Genomic DNA, 16,948 nt, shown 5'->3' on the forward strand with positions numbered 1-16,948 from the left:
CACAGTGCCATCCCCCATTGTACATTTTAAATAAGGATTTATTTGTTTAGTTTAGGGTTCGCATTGTGGCATAGCAAGTTGAACTTGTGCCTGCAATGCTGTAATCCCATATGGGTGCTGGATTGAGTCCTGACTGCTCCACTTCGGCTGCTGCTCCCTGCAAATAAGACTGGGAAAGCAGCTCAAGTGGTTGGGCTTCTGTCACCCACATGGAAGACCTGAAAGAAGCTCCTACTCCTGGCTTCAGCCTGGCCCATCCCTGGCCATTTGGGGAGTGAACCAGAGGATGGAAGAGTTTTCTTTCTGTCTCTCCCTCTCTCTCTTTCTGTAACTCTGCCTTTCAAAACAAATATGTAATAAAGATATCTTCCATCCACTGGTTCAATCCCCAGATGGATTCACTGGCCAGTGGTTGTCCAGGCAGAAGCCACAAGTCTTGTCTGTGGACCCTCTTCTGTTGCTTTTCCCAGACCATAATGGGAAACTGCACCTAAAGTGAAGCCCAGACACAAATCAGCACCCATATGGGATGTTGGCATTTCAGGTGGCAGCTTTAACCACTACACCACAATGGCTGCGTCCATTGTACGTGTTTTAATATAGAGAGACAGGAGTTGATTCCTGGACTGAATATCTTGTGATGTTAGCTAATATTTCTTCTGAACTTCAATAGCATCAGTTTGGAACCCTATAAAATAACCTCAAATGCTAAGTAGTAGGAATGGATTAACAAGTACCTGGGGCAACAGGTTTTCTAAGCATCTCCACCCAATGCAAATCAGGATATGCTTTTTTCCTCCCCTTTTCATGAAAAATAAATGTACATTTCTGTGGCAGGCTGTGGGATAAGGATGACATCCTCAAACATGCCATTGCCAGCATCCTCTTCAACAGAAAGGATTGTCCAAGGGAGGGAGACAGCTATGGATGGCGAGTGGCCCTGGCAGGCCAGCCTGCAGCTCGTGGGGGCAGGCCATCAGTGTGGAGCTAGTCTCATCAGTAACACGTGGCTGCTGACTGCAGCTCACTGCTTCAGGAGGTAAGTGCACCAGGCCAGCTGTGAGCCTTCTTCTCCAAGTTGTCTCCAGCTTATCCTCAGCTCCATTCAGGGTAGACTCTGCTCTGTCGCCACAATGCATTGTGCTTGCTTCTTGCTGCATCCGTGGTGCTAGGATTGTACAGCATGTAATCCTGTGTAGCACTGTGATTTAGGATTATCTTCCCTACTATATCATAGATTGTCTTGTGCAATGAGTAGCCATTATACAAGGGAACTTCAAAAACTTCATAGAACATAAGATTTATGAACAAATTATGCATTTTAATTTTTTGCACCAAAATAAATATATGTCACAAGTTTCATGTCTTCCACACACACAAGGACAAAATCATCTACTCTATTCTTCTTCTTTTCCTCACTAATCCCTCTAATTTTTTAATATTGATACCCACTCTTACTTTATGAATAAGTAAAAAGAAATCATAGCTATCTGTCTTGGGACACTGTTTTGTCATTGCATCATCCAACAGTCTCTGCTGGTTTGCATGGTCCAGCATGTGAGAGACTTGCTACTTTGTGTTACTGCCCTTGAAATATTAAAGACTAGGGGCTCATGTGGTTAATCCTCCACCTACGGTGCCGGCATCCCATATGGGCTCCGGGTTCTAGTCCCAGTTGCTCCTCTTCCAGTCCAGCTCTCTGCTGTGGCCCAGAAAGGCAGTGGAGGATGGCCCAAGTGCTTGGGCCCCTGCACCCGCATGGGAGACCAGGAAGAAGCACCTGGCTCCTGGCTTTGGATCGGCACAGCGCTGGCCGTAGCAGCCATTTGGGGAGTGAACCAACGGAAGGAAGACCTTTCTCTCTGTCTCTCTCTCTCACTGTCTGTAACTCTACCTGTTAAATAAATTTTTTGAAAAAGAAATATTAAAGACTATCCGTGGACAATCCAGCAGGAGCTCTCTGCTTGGGCTTTTGTGGTTGTAGCTCTTCAAACTCAGCTGGGAGTGGGTGTCTGGCACAGCAGTAAAGCTTCACCTGGGGTGTCTGTATCCCATCTCAGTGTTCCTGGGTTTGAGTCCAGGCTCTGCTTTTAATTCACTTCCTGCTAATGTGCACTCTGGGAAGCAGCAGATGGTGGCCAAATACATGAGTCCCTGATACCCATGTGGGAGATACAGATTGTGTTTTTGGCTCCAGGGTTCAGCCTGGCCCCAAGCTGAGCTGTTATAGGCACCAGAGGAGTGAACCAGCAGAGAGAAGACCCCTGTCTCTCTGCCTTTCAAATAAAGTACATAGATAAATTTTTCACACTTGGCTGTGTCAGTTCAGAGACACAGACACACAGGCTCCTGTTGCGTCAGGAGATCAAGGACGCCACATCTTTCTTTCTTGAAGCTTAACCACCTTGTACAGAAAGCTCTTCCTTTCAGATTTTCAAACGACAAAATTTCTGAATAAAGCCCCTTTGCCTGGCCCGTGACACTACTCTTACACCCTTCTAAAGGAACTATCCTGAATCAGTCTAGGATGCTCTTCATCATCCTTCTAAGGGTAGCACCCTAAATAGTTCCATGACACTAACATCATTCTTTATTGTAGAATTATAGTTAGAATGACCTAATAAATTTCAGATGACTGTCTGCCACTCCCTCACTAGAGAAGAGAAAAGGACCTCACTTATACAAACATGACTCTCAACCTAACCAGTATCATTTCTTGGAAGTGAACTTGGGCCCCACCCATTTGTTAAGGCTTTCTGATTTCCTCATGTTAACACAAGTCCTCCTATCTGTGCACTTCTGTTTCCATGAGAGTTTATATCTAATTAGTCTTTGGGCAAATTAAAAAATAAAACCAGAATATCAAATTTATATTTAGTGCAGAATATAAGCTCTAGTGATTGAGAACTTCTTTCAGCAGGTCCCAAGCAGTCTCTGTGTACTCACGGATTCACCTGGGAACTGGCCAGTCAGCTTGCTAATCAGGAATCATTGGTGGCCATGATAAGAAAAATTTGTTTGCTGGTGCAATGGTGATGGGAATGGATCCAAGAGACAATGAAAGGAGGATTGGAGGCAGGAAATTTACAGCCCTCTTTTAAAAAGTCTGTAAATGAAAGGGAGCAGAGAGGGCAGTAGTGTAGTCAGAGGAAGTAGTTGCTAAAATATGGAAGACACATTATAGAATATTTTATTATGACAATAATAGTTCAAAAAAGTTGATTAAGGTGTTGATGCTGGAGAAAGGTGGTTCAGTTTTGGAGGTGATTTTTCATATAATTGCATACTATATGTAGAATACTGTTGTGAAGAGAAAACATATTTTAAAGACAGCATAGCAGCTACAAAATAGTCATTACATTTTTGGAACTGTATTTTCTTCTGCGGAAATAGTATGTTTATAAATTTTGTTCAAGATAAATCTTAGTGCCTTCAAGTCTGTGAAACATGCCTGCAGCTTTGTGTGGGCAGGGAAAAAGTTCTTAACGGGATGTCAGGAGACATGGGCTATGTCCTTTTGACCCTAACAGGCTGAGTATGTCACTTGCCTAGACAAGTCACTGAGTTTCCGGGTCTCCATGTCCTTATCCACAAAGCGTGTTGAATGGGGTGTATTAGGTGAGGCTTTCTCTCTCATTAGCAGTGCATGAAGGGATGGGAAAACTATTTTGTTTTCCCAATTAGTTTGTGATTGCTTTAAAGCCTGGGGTCATATGTGTGTTCATGTTTTTATGAAATAACCAGTGCCTGGTTCTCCTATGAATGTTTCCGTCCTAAGATTTTTCTTTGAATAAAATCTTTCTTTGACATGTAAAGGAGGAAAACATATCGAGAGCAAAAAACCCTCTCCCTCCCCCTTCAACTCCACACCCTTGGCTTTCTCTGCTCATCCCTAGGGCAGTGCAGAGCATTTTGAAAACCACTGACCTTTCAGGTTTTTTGTTTCAATTAAAAGTTAATGAATCACTAATTTAGTAATCCCTCATAAAAGAGGAAGTCCCCTTTCTGAATATCTTGTGTGTGATTTCCTTCTACCAAATTTTCCCTCACCCAGAGAATTTCACGTCCAATTTTCCTTAACAAGGATAATTTAATAAAAAGAGGGAACTGGACTTAGGGAAGAAATATGGAGATAAAGAGATGATAGGACTAGAGAGAATTTGCTTGTGATGGAAGCTTGCAGGAAAAAACCTGCATCTATGTAAAGAGTGAACTGGAGTCCAATAAGGACTGATCAGGCCAGAACAATAGGCAACGGAGTATGGTCAAGTTAGGACTGCTGGGCCCTTGAAAATCAAGGAGGGGTATGTGCATAGGATGAAGATATAGCCCTGGTACCCATGAGGTGTGCAAAGCAGATAAATTATACTTGTCTGAAAGAACAAAGTAAAAGCCAGTAAGCAAACAGCCAACCAGTGAGTTATAAAATAAGAATGGATGGAGGATTTGATATTAGTGTGCATATTATTTGAAGCTGATCAAAATTAATTTTCTGCCCAGTTCATTAAAAATAGAGAAAAGAATCCAAAAAGTTCCTAGCAAGCAAAGTATTTAACTATTAAAAGTTTATCAAGGGGCCGGCGCTGTGGTGCAGCAGGCTATGCCCTGGCCTGAAGCGCGGGCATCCCATATGGGTACCAGTTTGAGACCCAGCTGCTCCACTTCCGATCCAGCTCTCTGCTATGGCCTGGGAAGGCAATAGAGGATGGCCCAAGTCCTTGGGCCCCTGCACCTGCGTGGGAGACCCAGAAGAAGCTCCTGGCTCCTGGCTTCGGATCGGCACAGTTCCAGCCGTTGTGGCCAATTGGGGAGTGAACCAATGGATGGAAGACCTCTCTCTCTCTCTCTCTCTGTATCTATCTCTTTGTCCCTGCCTCTTCTCTCTCTGTGTAACTCTTTCAAATAAATAAATAAATCTTAAAAAATGTTAATCAATATAATCAGTTGTACATAATTAAGTGATTAATTATAAGAAGTCTTTTTTTGTCTATAAGTCATCAATGGCAAACTTTCTCACCATAGGGAGGTTTTAGGAAAATAACACCAATAGTGGGGGAGAAATACAGTCTCCATCTTTTTTAAAGAATAAAATTGAACATCACTCATCTTTCCCTTTAATTTTTTGCAGAAATAAAGACCCTAGTCAATGGATTGCTACTTTTGGTACAACTATAACACCACCTGCAGTGAAACGAAGCTTGGGGAAAATTATCCTTCATGAAAATTATCATAGAGACACGAATGAAAATGACATTGCTTTGGCTCAGCTCACTACCCGAGTTGAGTTTTCAAATATAGTCCAGAGAGTTTGCCTCCCAGATTCATCTATAAAATTGCCACCTAAAACAAGTGTGTTTGTCACAGGATTTGGCTCTATTGTGGATGATGGTGAGTAGTTTCAATATAATTTTCTTATCACAAAAATGTCTTGCAATCAAACATCTGTCTTAGGGAATCCCTCTTCAGTTGTTTCATAACAATAGTGATGACACTTCCAAAGTGTGTGGCCCCAGGCAGAATAGAGGGTTGAATATTAAAAAGTAAAGGATCAGGTCTGAATTTTTCAGTTCACATTTGGAGCTGTGGTAAGAAAGAGAAGAGGCTAACAGAGGAAAGGAACAGACGTTAGGTGGAAGAAGAGGGCCTAGATACTGTGGGACAGCAAGAAGTACCTGATTACCAATTGTATTCCCAAAAAAGACAGAAAGCATACGTTTTCCCTGGTCCGAGGTAACTAATAGAGTACGTAAAATGTAATGTTTGGAGTGAAATGGACGTTTTGAGATTTGCTGATTGTTTACAACCCTTGTCTCTTCTGTTGAGGAACAGTGTTTTTTTCTTCATACTGTTTGTTGAACTCTTTTACTTAGTTCAGGGTTAACTTTACAATCAGTAAGTAAAGCGAAAATAGATCTTTGTAAAAATTAAGAGTGGGAATGGGAGACAGAGGAGGAAGAATGGTTGGAGTGTGGGCAGGAGGGAGGTTAGGGAGGGAAGTGTCACTATGTTCCTAAATCTGTATATATGAGATACATGAAACTTATATGACTTAAATAAAATTGAAATTTAAAAAATTGTATACTTCCTAGACATAAAGACTTCTGATCAGCACGTACCTTGCATCCTAATCTGACAGATTTCTTTTTCCTTTGTTTATTTCAGTTCTTCCTCATTTTAATGAGACTCTATGATAGCCATAAACATGAAAATGGGTTTTGAGTTTTTTGAGAATTTTCATCTTGTTTAGTTAAAAAAATCTGCATTTTTTTCTCTGTTCCACCATCTTAGGAGTGCTAAAAGACTATTAAGTCTAAGAATTTTCTAAATTTAAGGCCAGAACATTAATATTCCTAAGTACTAGTTCACTCTGTTCTAAAGAGAGAAATTAATTAAATATTTTAATGAAAATTATATAATTAATTAATAATTAAATATTATAAAGAAAATAAAATGTTCTTAAGGGTTTTTTTTTAAGATTTTTATTCATTTATTTGAGAGGTAGAGTTACAGTCAGAAAGAGGGAGAAACAGAGAGAAAGGCCTTCCATCTGCTGATTCACTCCCCACATGGCCACAATGGCTAGAGTTGCGCCAATCTGAAGTCAGAAGCTAGGAGCCTCTTTGGGTCTCCCATGCAGGTACAGAGACCCAAGGACTTGGGCCATCTTCCACTACTTTCCAGGCCATTGCGGAGAGCTTGATTGCAAGAGGAGTTGCCAAGACACAAACTGGCACCCACATAGGATGCCAGCACAGCAGGCAGAGGCTTAGCTCACTGTGCCACAACACCGGCCCCTCTTAAAATATTATCAAAGATATCAGGAAAAAAACAGAAAACAAGTACTAGTATATCTTAATCTAACACTTTTTTGGGTGAGAATAACAGAATTCAACTGTAGGGAAATTTTTTCCAAATTCTCCATGCATATCCAACGTGGCTTTGGGAGCAATCCCTGAAGTTTTGTTTTATTTTTCTCTTTGTTGCTGTTAGCTGGCTCAAGGCTCCTCATCAGGAACTTTTACCTACTTCCCTTCCTGTATTCAATGGTGCAGTGTCCCCCACTCCTAACCCCCAGAACTTTTTGTACTGACAGCAGATTGCATGCACATAAGGGGCATCAATTTTGTTTCCCAAATTTCGAGACACCCCTAACAACACATTACAAATAGAGCAGAGCAAATATACCTGTTTAACTGGGTACTGGTTTCTACTTGAAAAACTTTGGGGAAGTCAATGATTTCCATGGCGGTGGTTCCCTTATATGGAAAATGCGACATTTGGGCAAGATCAGGATGATGAACCTCTCAGAATGTACAGAAAAACGTGGACTCTCCTCTCATAAAAAAAAAAAAAAAAAAAAAGGCCGGCACCGTGGCTTAACAGGCTAATCCTCCGCCTTGCAGTGCCGGCACACCGGGTTCTAGTCCCGGTTGGGGCGCTGGATTCTATCCCGGTTGCCCCTCTTCCAGGCCAGCTCTCTGCTATAGCCCGGGAAGGGGTGGAGGATGGCCCAAGCCTTGGGCCCTGCACCCGCATGGGAGACCAGGAGAAGCACCTGGCTCCTGGCTTCAGATCAGCTCAATGCGCCAGCCGCAGCGGCCATTGGAGGGTGAACCAACGGCAAAAAGGAAGACTTTTCCCTCTATCTCTCTCTCTCTCACTATCCACTCTGCCTGTTAAAAAAGAAAAAAAAAAAAAAAGAAAAGAAAAATAAACACAGACATATATATGGGTATAGATACAAAGTTCTGCACATAGTTTTCAGAGTACCTTGAAAGATACACACATATATTCGTGGGACATGTGTATTGCTAGTTCCTTGCATATAGACACTTAACAACACAGAAAGTAAAATTAGGTGATAATTTCTGTGAATAAAATAATTGTGTGTTTTTGCTCCGCCTTCATATCTTAGGTATAGTTTCATCATAAAAACACTGTTTGTTTCTATAATAGGACCTACACAAAATAAACTTCGGCAAGCCAGGGTGGAAACCATAAGCACTGATGTGTGTAATAGAAAAGACGTGTATGATGGCCTGATAACCCCGGGGATGTTATGTGCTGGATTCATGGAAGGAAAAGTAGATGCATGTAAGGTAAGGCCAAAATAAAGGGCAAATTTTCACAAGGAAAGTTTCCATTTGTTCTCTGTAAACTCAGCATATATTTTACCAGGGAAAAAAGATGACATCTGTTTCACCAAGATCTATGTCTATTGAATAATCATACTGAATGTTTTTGTATGACAAAACAAAAATTAGGCACTTTTTATACATCATTTCATTTGAATAATGAGATAAAAGGAGTGTTGTAATTATTCCTATTTTACAAATTAAAAAATTAAAATCTACTGTTCCATATTTTTGGTTCCCACAATTACTTTTATGTTCTTTTGTTATTTTCTTAAACAAACCCAGAAACCTCTCCTCTGAAGGGCTTGCCACTCCCCTCTGTTACCGTATCACATCCATGTTGTTTTCTTCACCCAGCCTCCTCGCTGCTCCCCTTCATTGCTCTCATTCTTTGTGGCATTGGCAACAGAAACCTGTTTCTTCTCCATCCCATGCCCTGTGGCATCAACATCAACCTGTTTAAATGCTGGACTCCGTTCCTAGACCTCATCTCCATTCCCATCTCAGTGTTTGATTACTCTCCCTAATCCTCCCTGCCACCTGCTTTTCAAGAATACACTCCCTATGTTTTAGTCCATCCTACCAACCTTCACTCCCAACACATGCAACATGCACATACATTCCTTGTGAGCCTTCTCTGTCCCCACCACCATCACGCTTGGCTCTTATCACCACGCAGAACACCACACTTTTATGTACCTGTTTTGTTTGGTTTATTTTATTTTTTTTCACTATTTTTCTGCTAAGTAGAATGTAAGCTTGATGAAGGCAGAGAATTTTTTAAAGCTATATTCTTAATTTCTATATTCCCAGACCCTAAAACAGTGCCTGGTGCAAATATTTGCTGTTGACTGATTGAATAAAATAGGTTCTTTGTTCAACCTCATAGAGACTTATAGACTATTAGGTCTTCTCTGTTCTTATAATTCATTAATCCCGTCCTGCTTAGATTTCATTATTTGTTATTTATTTATTGATAAATCATAATTGTATTATATTTATGTGTTATTTTGCTATATGTACACAATGTAGAATGATTAATTTAAGCTAATTAACATATCCATCAACTTATTTGCTCAACAGTTTCTGTGGTGGTACACTTCACCATTAATTTCTTAGTTGCTTTCAAATATACAACACATCATATTGATATAGTCATCCTACTCAGTAGTAGATTCCTCCTGTCCATTCGAAACTTTGTACTGTTTGACCAACAACTCCACGTTCTACATTTCCCCTCCTCACCTGCCAAGCCTCTGGTAATCATCACTCTAGTCTCTACTTTGATGTATTCAACTTGTTTTTAGAATCAACATGTAAGTGAGATCATGTGGTACTGGTCTGTCTGTGCCTGTCTTACCTGATTTAGCAGAATGTCCTCTAGATTCATCCATGTTGCCCTAAGTGACAGAATTTTGTTCTTTTTTTAAGGCTGAATAGTATTTGATTATGTGTATATAAACCACATTTTCTGTATCCATTAAACCAACATTACATTGATTCTATATCTTGGCTATTGTAAATAATGCTACAATGAACATGAGGATGAATGTCTCCTAAACACTGATCTAGATAACTTCAGATATATACCCAGAAATGGACCACTAGATCATATGATAGTTCTATTTTTTGTTTTTGAGAAAGTGTCATAATATTTTCCCTAATAGCTGATGCATTTTTTCCTCATCTTTACCAACATTTGTCTTTCATCTTTGTGATAAGAGCTATTACAACAAGTGTGAGTTGATGTCTCGTTGTTTCAATTTGCATTCCCCTAATAATTGGGAATATTGAGCATTTTTTCATGAGCTTATTGACCATTTAATGCCCTCTTTTGAATTCTTTGCTCATTTTGGGGGGCTGAGGTTATTTGTTTTCTTGCTATTGTGCCATTTGCCTTCTTTAAACATCATGTGTATGATTTTCAAATATGTTTTCCCATTCTATGTGTTATCTATTTACTTTGTCATTTGCTTCTTTTTTTTGCAGAATCTTTTTAGCTTGATGCAATCCCATTGGTTTATTTTGCTTTTCTTGCCTGACCTTTCAAAATCATATCCAAAAAATTCTTTGAACAAATCCATACTGTGAAGATTTTATACTATTTCTGCTGAGAAACTAACCAATAGTCATTTGAGCACTACATAGAATGTGATATAGTTCTTCCTGTTGCTGCTTTGTACCCTTTAATCAGCAACTCCTCATTCTTTCTCTCTGCAGTGTCCCCTGCCAAGCTTCTAGTAAGCATCACTCTAGTCTCTACATCTATGAATTAAAACTTCTTTAGATGTCACATATAAGGAAGGTCATGTGGTCCTTATCATTCTTTTTTTAAAATAAATATTTATTTATTTATTTGAAAGTCAGGGTTACAGAGAGGGGGGAGAGAAAGAGAGAGAGAGAGAGAAATCTTCCATCCACTGGTTCACTGCCCACATGGCGGTAATGGCCAAACTGAGCCTGATCGATGCCACGAGCCAGGAGATTCATCTGAGTATCCCACATGGGTGCAGGAGTCCAAACACTTGGGCCATCTTCTGTTGCCTTCCCAGGCCACCAGCAGGAAGCTGGGTCTAAAGGGGAACAGCCAGGATTCAGACCAGTGCCCATATGGGATGCTGGCATCGCAGGCAGCAGCTCTACCTGCTCTGCCACAGCACTGGCCCCCGTCTTTCTATGTCTGGTTTATCTCACTTAGCACAATGTCCTCTAGATTCATCCATATCACCCCAAGTGACAGAATTTTGTTCTTTTTTAAAGACTGAGTAACATTTGTGGGTAAACCATGTTTTATTTATCCATTCATCTATTGATGACACTTAGCTAATTGTTATGTTCCTTTGTCTTTGATTTTTTATCACTTGATCATGCTGTGTTTTGTTGAACTTCTTTTTGAGTTGAATTTGACTGGATACCTTTGAATTTCCTATACCTAGATATTCTTATCTTTCCACAGATTTTGGAAATTTTCAACCATTATTTCCTTAAATATACTTTCTAGGTCCTTTCCTTTCTATTCTCCTTTATAAACTCCAATTGCACTTAAAGTTTATTCTCTTGATGATGATGCTTAATTCTCATGGGCCTTTTTCATCCTTTTCCATTGTTGTGTCTTTTTGCTCCTATAATGGGATAACTTCAAATAGCCTATCTTTGAGTTCACTAATTATTTCTTCTGCTTGAAGCTATTGAAGTTTTCTGTTGAATTTTTATATTTCAGGTATTCTTTTTTAATAGATTCCTATTTTTATTCTTTCCAATTCTTTGCCAAACTTATTTTGTTCATGAATTAATTTCAAATTTTCATTTAATTTTCTATCTATATTTTCTTTTCAAAAATTTTGTAATATATTCATTCATTGATAGAGTGAGGCAAAGTGAGAGAGAGTGAGAGAGATCTCACATTTGCCGATTTGCTCCTCAAATAGCAACAATAGACCCCAGCTAGTGCCAAATCAGGGAACCAGGCACTCAATCCACATCCCTCATATGAGTCACAGGAATCCACTTACTTGAGCTATCACTGGTGCCTTCTAGGGTCTGCGTTGGCAGGAGGCAGGAATAAAGAGCCAGAACTCAGCATCAAACCCAGGCACTCTGATAACAAATGTGGACATTTTAACCACTAGGCCAAATGCTTGCTCCGTATTCATATTTTATAGTTCTCAGGACTTCTTTAAGGGAATTATTCTAAATTATTTGTCAGTCATTTCACAGATATATCCATTTCTTTAGGGTCCATTATTGGAGCTTTGCTAAGTGTCCTTTGGTGGTATCATATTTCCCTGAATTTTCATAATCCTGGGTCCTTACATTAGCTCCTACATATTTGAGGAAACAGCCACTTATTCCAGCCTTTGTTGGTCCTCTTTGGTACTTATAGACCTTTGCTATTTAGTCTAGCCTCAGTTTTGGCTGGACCAGTTGTTAGCAACCCCAGACAGGTAGATTCTGTCATGTTCCTTATTGGACAAGGCTGTTGTCCATTCCCTGGAGTAAAGTGGAACTGCCAGCTGTGCTCCAGGGTCTGTTTAGACCACTGGTTGGAGACCAGTGTGTAGAATAGTGGCCATATGGGCACCAGCTCATTTCCAGCTGCTCCTATTCCAATCCAGCTTCCTGCTGATGGCCTGGGAAAGGCAGCAGAAGACAGCCCAAGTGCTTTGGTCCCTGCACCCATGTGAGAGACCTGGAAGAAGCTCCTGGCTCCTGGCTTTGGCCAGGTCCAGTGCTGGCCATTGCAGCTATCTAAGGATTGAACCAGTGAAGAACTCTCTCTCTCTCCCTCTCTCTCTCTATCTCTCTCCCTCTCTCTCTGTAACTCTTTCAAATAAATTTCTCTCTCTCTCTCTCTCTCTCTCTCTCTCTCTCTCTCTCTCTCTCTGCAGTGGTAAGCAAAGTAGCAAAGCTTCTTGGGGTTGGGCATCCATCAGAATGGAAGAGACAGAGAGAAAGTGCCCAGTCACTCAGGCTGGGGGAAAGCAAGGTTACATGGTTAAATGGAGAAAATAGAGCTGGCAGGCCAGGCAGGCTGCTCAGCAGAGAGCTAAGAGCTGAGAGGGTGGTTTTTGTTCAGACTGGGGTTTTTAAGGAAAAGGGTCTAATTCTTCCCACTGTTTCTCCCTTCTCCTCCTTCTCCTCCAGGACAAAGGGTTTGCTGAGTGTAAATTGGGGAAATTCCTCCTGGGGTTTTACTACCCAGTGCTATCGGACTGGGTAGCCAACCTGGCATGGGGCAGATAGAGCTTCCCCTAGGGTGTCTGCCTTGGAGAAAGGTTGTGAAACTTTTATTGCACCGTATGCCAGGTAACCAATTTGGTGCTGGGAGAGGACTGTCCTGGGGAGCACCCCTTGGGGGATGGGCTGAGACCACCTGGAAATTATTAAGGTCTGGGCAGGACTTTGAGGGTAAAATACCGAGCTACTTCCAAGGTGAGCTTCTGCAGATGCTATTTTCATCAGGCTCCTCTCACATACATAGGCTAATTTCTAACTTCCTACCTAACATTACCCCCTCAAGAGAAAATATCCATAATCTTATGGGAGATAGAACAGATGAAGATCCATCTTACAGAAGCTGACAAATGGGCATAGAGCTGGATATGGATATTTTTCTCTTGCTATCTGTCCTACAGTGTTTGAGGGTGGCCTCAGAAAACATTGTCCTGCTCACTCTAGAGGACTGGTCGTCTTGTCTGATGGGGTAGGCTGGAAGCCCTGACCTAGAAGCACCTGGAGCTAGATGGCTTGTCTTCTGTTAGAGACAAAAAAAAAGACATTAAAGCACAATAGTGTACAGAGATGCAGAAAGAATGTGCACACTATGTTGCCAAGGAGAGGCAATGACCAGAATTTCATACCAGATTCAAGACCAGATACTTTATTCTTATCTGACTTGGTCTTCGAGTTGCCTGGCCCCATCTAAGAAAGTATGACCATGATTGTGTATCCATCTACTTTGACCCCAAAAAACATTTTTGGGGGGCACTTTCTTGGGTAGTAGTTAGCAGGTATAAGGCCTGCCTGTAATAAATCTTTTTTTAAATATATATTACTGGTTGTCCTCTGCTGTAAGGCAGAGCTATTGACCAAACTCTGTGCTCGTCTCTAATCAGGTGGTGTTGTAGATTATTTTCACTGGCTGGCAAATACTGCAGTTTGGGTTCTGTCATTGGGCAGGGTTATGTACTCAGCTCCAAGATTGAGCAAGGTCTCTGGGATTACTCTCAATCAATTAAGGTGTGCAGGGGTCAGAGGCCTGTTCCACAGATTTATGAGGTCATGGGCTTGCCTCCCATCCTAAGGTAGCCTCAAGCAGAGCCCTGAGGCTTAGTGGAATAATGGTTCAGATGCTAGGACAGGGAGAGGCCAGATGCTCCCCTCAGCAAATATTCATTGACCTATTCTTGCCTCCTGGCTTAGCAAAGGCTTACGGAGAGCACCAGGGCTGGATAGGGAGGCTAGCCAGGGAATTAAGCCTGGGAAAACCAAAGACCGTATTTCCTGCAGAGTAATATTAGTGGTTAACCTTCCTGGTTGTTGCTTCTGCTGCCTGGAATGCTGAGCCACCACCAAGATCTGTGCCAATTAACAGGAGCCCCACCTCTTATTCTTTTATTCTAACTGACTCCAGGTAGCCTAACCCTGCCAATCACTGATGTTTCCCATGAAAGGAGACAAGAGAGCACCTGCTCTGAAAAATCCCAGAATGATGAGGAAGCTGAATGTCCATCTCTAACTCCCTCCTTTCTCTGTGAAAAACCACGGTCTCACAGAATCCTCTGTGTGCAGTGCTGTATTGGCTTGGGAAAGACAACATGGCCAGAGTCTTCTTCCACAGTCCAAGAAAATGTCACAGCTTCACTCGCAAGTAATGGGATATTCGCAAGTGTTTGCAGGGAGAATGGAACTGGACAGAACTGAATAATTATGCTCCCACTCCATCTTGCTGATGACACTGTTGCCATCAGTTTTAGCACACTCTTGGCTTCTACCCCAAGCTCACTTGTTGCTCTCTCTTTCCAATGGTTCTGTTTGACAAAGTTCCAAACTTGGGAAAAACTCTCTCTCTCTGCCACTCCATCTGTACCCAAGCTGTAAATTTTCATGAAGAAAAAATCATAGGAGAACACATTGGTTCTATCAGAAGTTCTAGATAGCAAATCTGAAAATGCATCTTTGAGGTTTTTTTTTTTTTTCAGTTGTTTGATTGATTGATTGCATGGTTTCCCCAACTCTACCATTCTTTGAAATTTCCCAAATTTTCTTTAATTTCTGGTTTTCCCTAATCCTTGTTTTCAAGGGATGACTTTGTTCCACAATTTTCAAGGATAAAGAGAAGTCATGAAAGGAGAATTTTCCCATCTCCCCAGCACCAACCATGCAGCCCTGCCTTCATCTTCACTTGTTTCTTCCACTTTCAACTAAGGTCTCAGAAAAGAAGCTGCATCTGCCCTGGGACTAATCCTACCTCCTCAGGTCTCTGTTCTTGTTCACTTACACTAGCAAGTATTTCCTCCCTCTATTTTTATAGTCAATGCCTATCTTGCTACTGAGATATTCCCTATTCATATGTCTTAAATTAAGGGGGAAAAATGGTCTTTCTTTACATGGATGTCTCCAGCTAGCACCCTACCTTGGCACTTTATCATCAACCATTTGAAAAACTTCTATACTCATTGCCTCAATTATCTCACCACTCATTAATTCCTCTATCCATTTCCATCAGCTTTCTCTTCCCTTCCTCCACTAAAATGGTGCTTCCTGAAGTTTCAATGACTCACCACTGACATTTGTGTTTTCAATATCCAGCAAATGCTTATTGGCCTTATTCTTTTTTTTTTTTATTTTTTACTTTTTGTAGCATTTGATGATGCTCAACACTGTCCTTTCTTAAAATATTATCTTTCCTTATCTTGTAATGATTTGCATCCCACATTAATGTCTGCTTTCTCCCTGGAGAATCTAAATATCTTCCACAGCATCAGTTACCATCTCTTTGCACATAATTCCTAAGTTTATGTTTTCAGTGCCCAGTTTTCCTCAGAGCTCTGGAATCAAATATCCAAGTCCTATTGAACAACTCTACTTTGGGCATTTCAAATGCATCTCAGATGTGAAATGCTGCACCTGATTCTGCTCTTATGCCCTTACCCATCCAACCTGATCCTCTTCCTATGTTTTGTACTCATGTGAGCATCAGCCCCTTTCATTTTGTTAAGCAAGCCAGAAGACTAGAACCCATTCTAACTTTCTCTCCCTACCCCATATCCAGCAAATTATTAGAAATTACCTTTTTAACTATCCATTTATCACCATGTTCCCATTGCCTTCCCCCAATCCTGCCACCTTAGCTTCTGTCTTCCATCCCTTTTTCTTCCCACAGTCAGTAACACTACCCATCTTGCTGATTTCCTCATTTTCAGTCTAATGCTCTCTTAAGAATTTTCAAGCAAAAGCCAGAATGATTTCTAAGAAGATGCTAATCTGAGCATGTCAAATCCTCAAGTAGAACATTTCAATGGTTTTCTTCTGGTCTTAAGATAAAACAAAAGAAAACAAACAAAAACCCTCTAAACAAGGCTCACAGGGCTCTTCATGGACAAGTCCTTCCCTACCTCTCCAGCTGCATCATATACCACTTGACCCCCTTGCTCTTCTCTCTCCAGCCCCCTTCCATTTGCAGGACCAGGCATGGACCAGGCTCCTTCATGACCCAGAGTTTTGCAACACCATCCCTCTGCCTAGAATGCATCTCATTCCCACTTTCCTCTTCCATCAGATACCAGCTCAGTTACACTTCATCAGGGAAAGCTTCCTGTCCTACCTGACCAGTCCAATTTTCCTACTGTAGTTTTCCATAGCACTTATCACAGTTTGTCTTTTGTCCTGAGATTATTTAATATTTTATTTTAACCTAAACTCCAAGCTCTTGGAGCTCAATGATCTTTCACTGTGGTCACTGTTGTATCCTCAATATCCAGCGAAATGCCTGGGTTGAGGGTTGATCTCTCTCTCTCTCTCTCTCTCTCTCTCTCTCTCTCTGCAGTGGTAAGCAAAGTAGCAGAGTTTCTTAGGGTAGGACATCTGTGCTACTCTGACCTGCAAGTAAATAAATAACTCTTTTAAAAATGCCTGGGACACATAATAGGAATTCAGTAAGTAGTTGATGGAAGAGTCATAAAAAGGTTAAGAATCTTAATTAAGGTCACAGTTATTAATACTGCTAGGTCTGAAACCCAATTTTTTGAGACCACACTTTTCATCTCTACATTTATAAGTATTTATTTACTTCATATTCATTGTTCCAAAAG

General features: G+C 41.0%; 1 protein-coding gene across 1 annotated transcript in view; it reads left to right on the top strand.

Annotated features, from left to right (window-relative positions):
• The window catches only part of LOC133765714 (transmembrane protease serine 11F), a 66,222-nt gene that overhangs the window by 48,364 nt on the left and 910 nt on the right, over positions 1-16,948 (top strand). The window contains exons 7-9 of the mRNA XM_062199254.1: positions 838-1,039; positions 5,129-5,388; positions 7,957-8,099. Coding sequence (XP_062055238.1) covers positions 838-1,039; positions 5,129-5,388; positions 7,957-8,099 — 605 coding nt within the window. The remainder of the gene's footprint in view (positions 1-837; positions 1,040-5,128; positions 5,389-7,956; positions 8,100-16,948) is intronic.

The sequence above is a fragment of the Lepus europaeus genome, chromosome 8, assembly GCF_033115175.1.
Source record: "Lepus europaeus isolate LE1 chromosome 8, mLepTim1.pri, whole genome shotgun sequence".
NCBI lineage: Eukaryota > Metazoa > Chordata > Mammalia > Lagomorpha > Leporidae > Lepus > Lepus europaeus.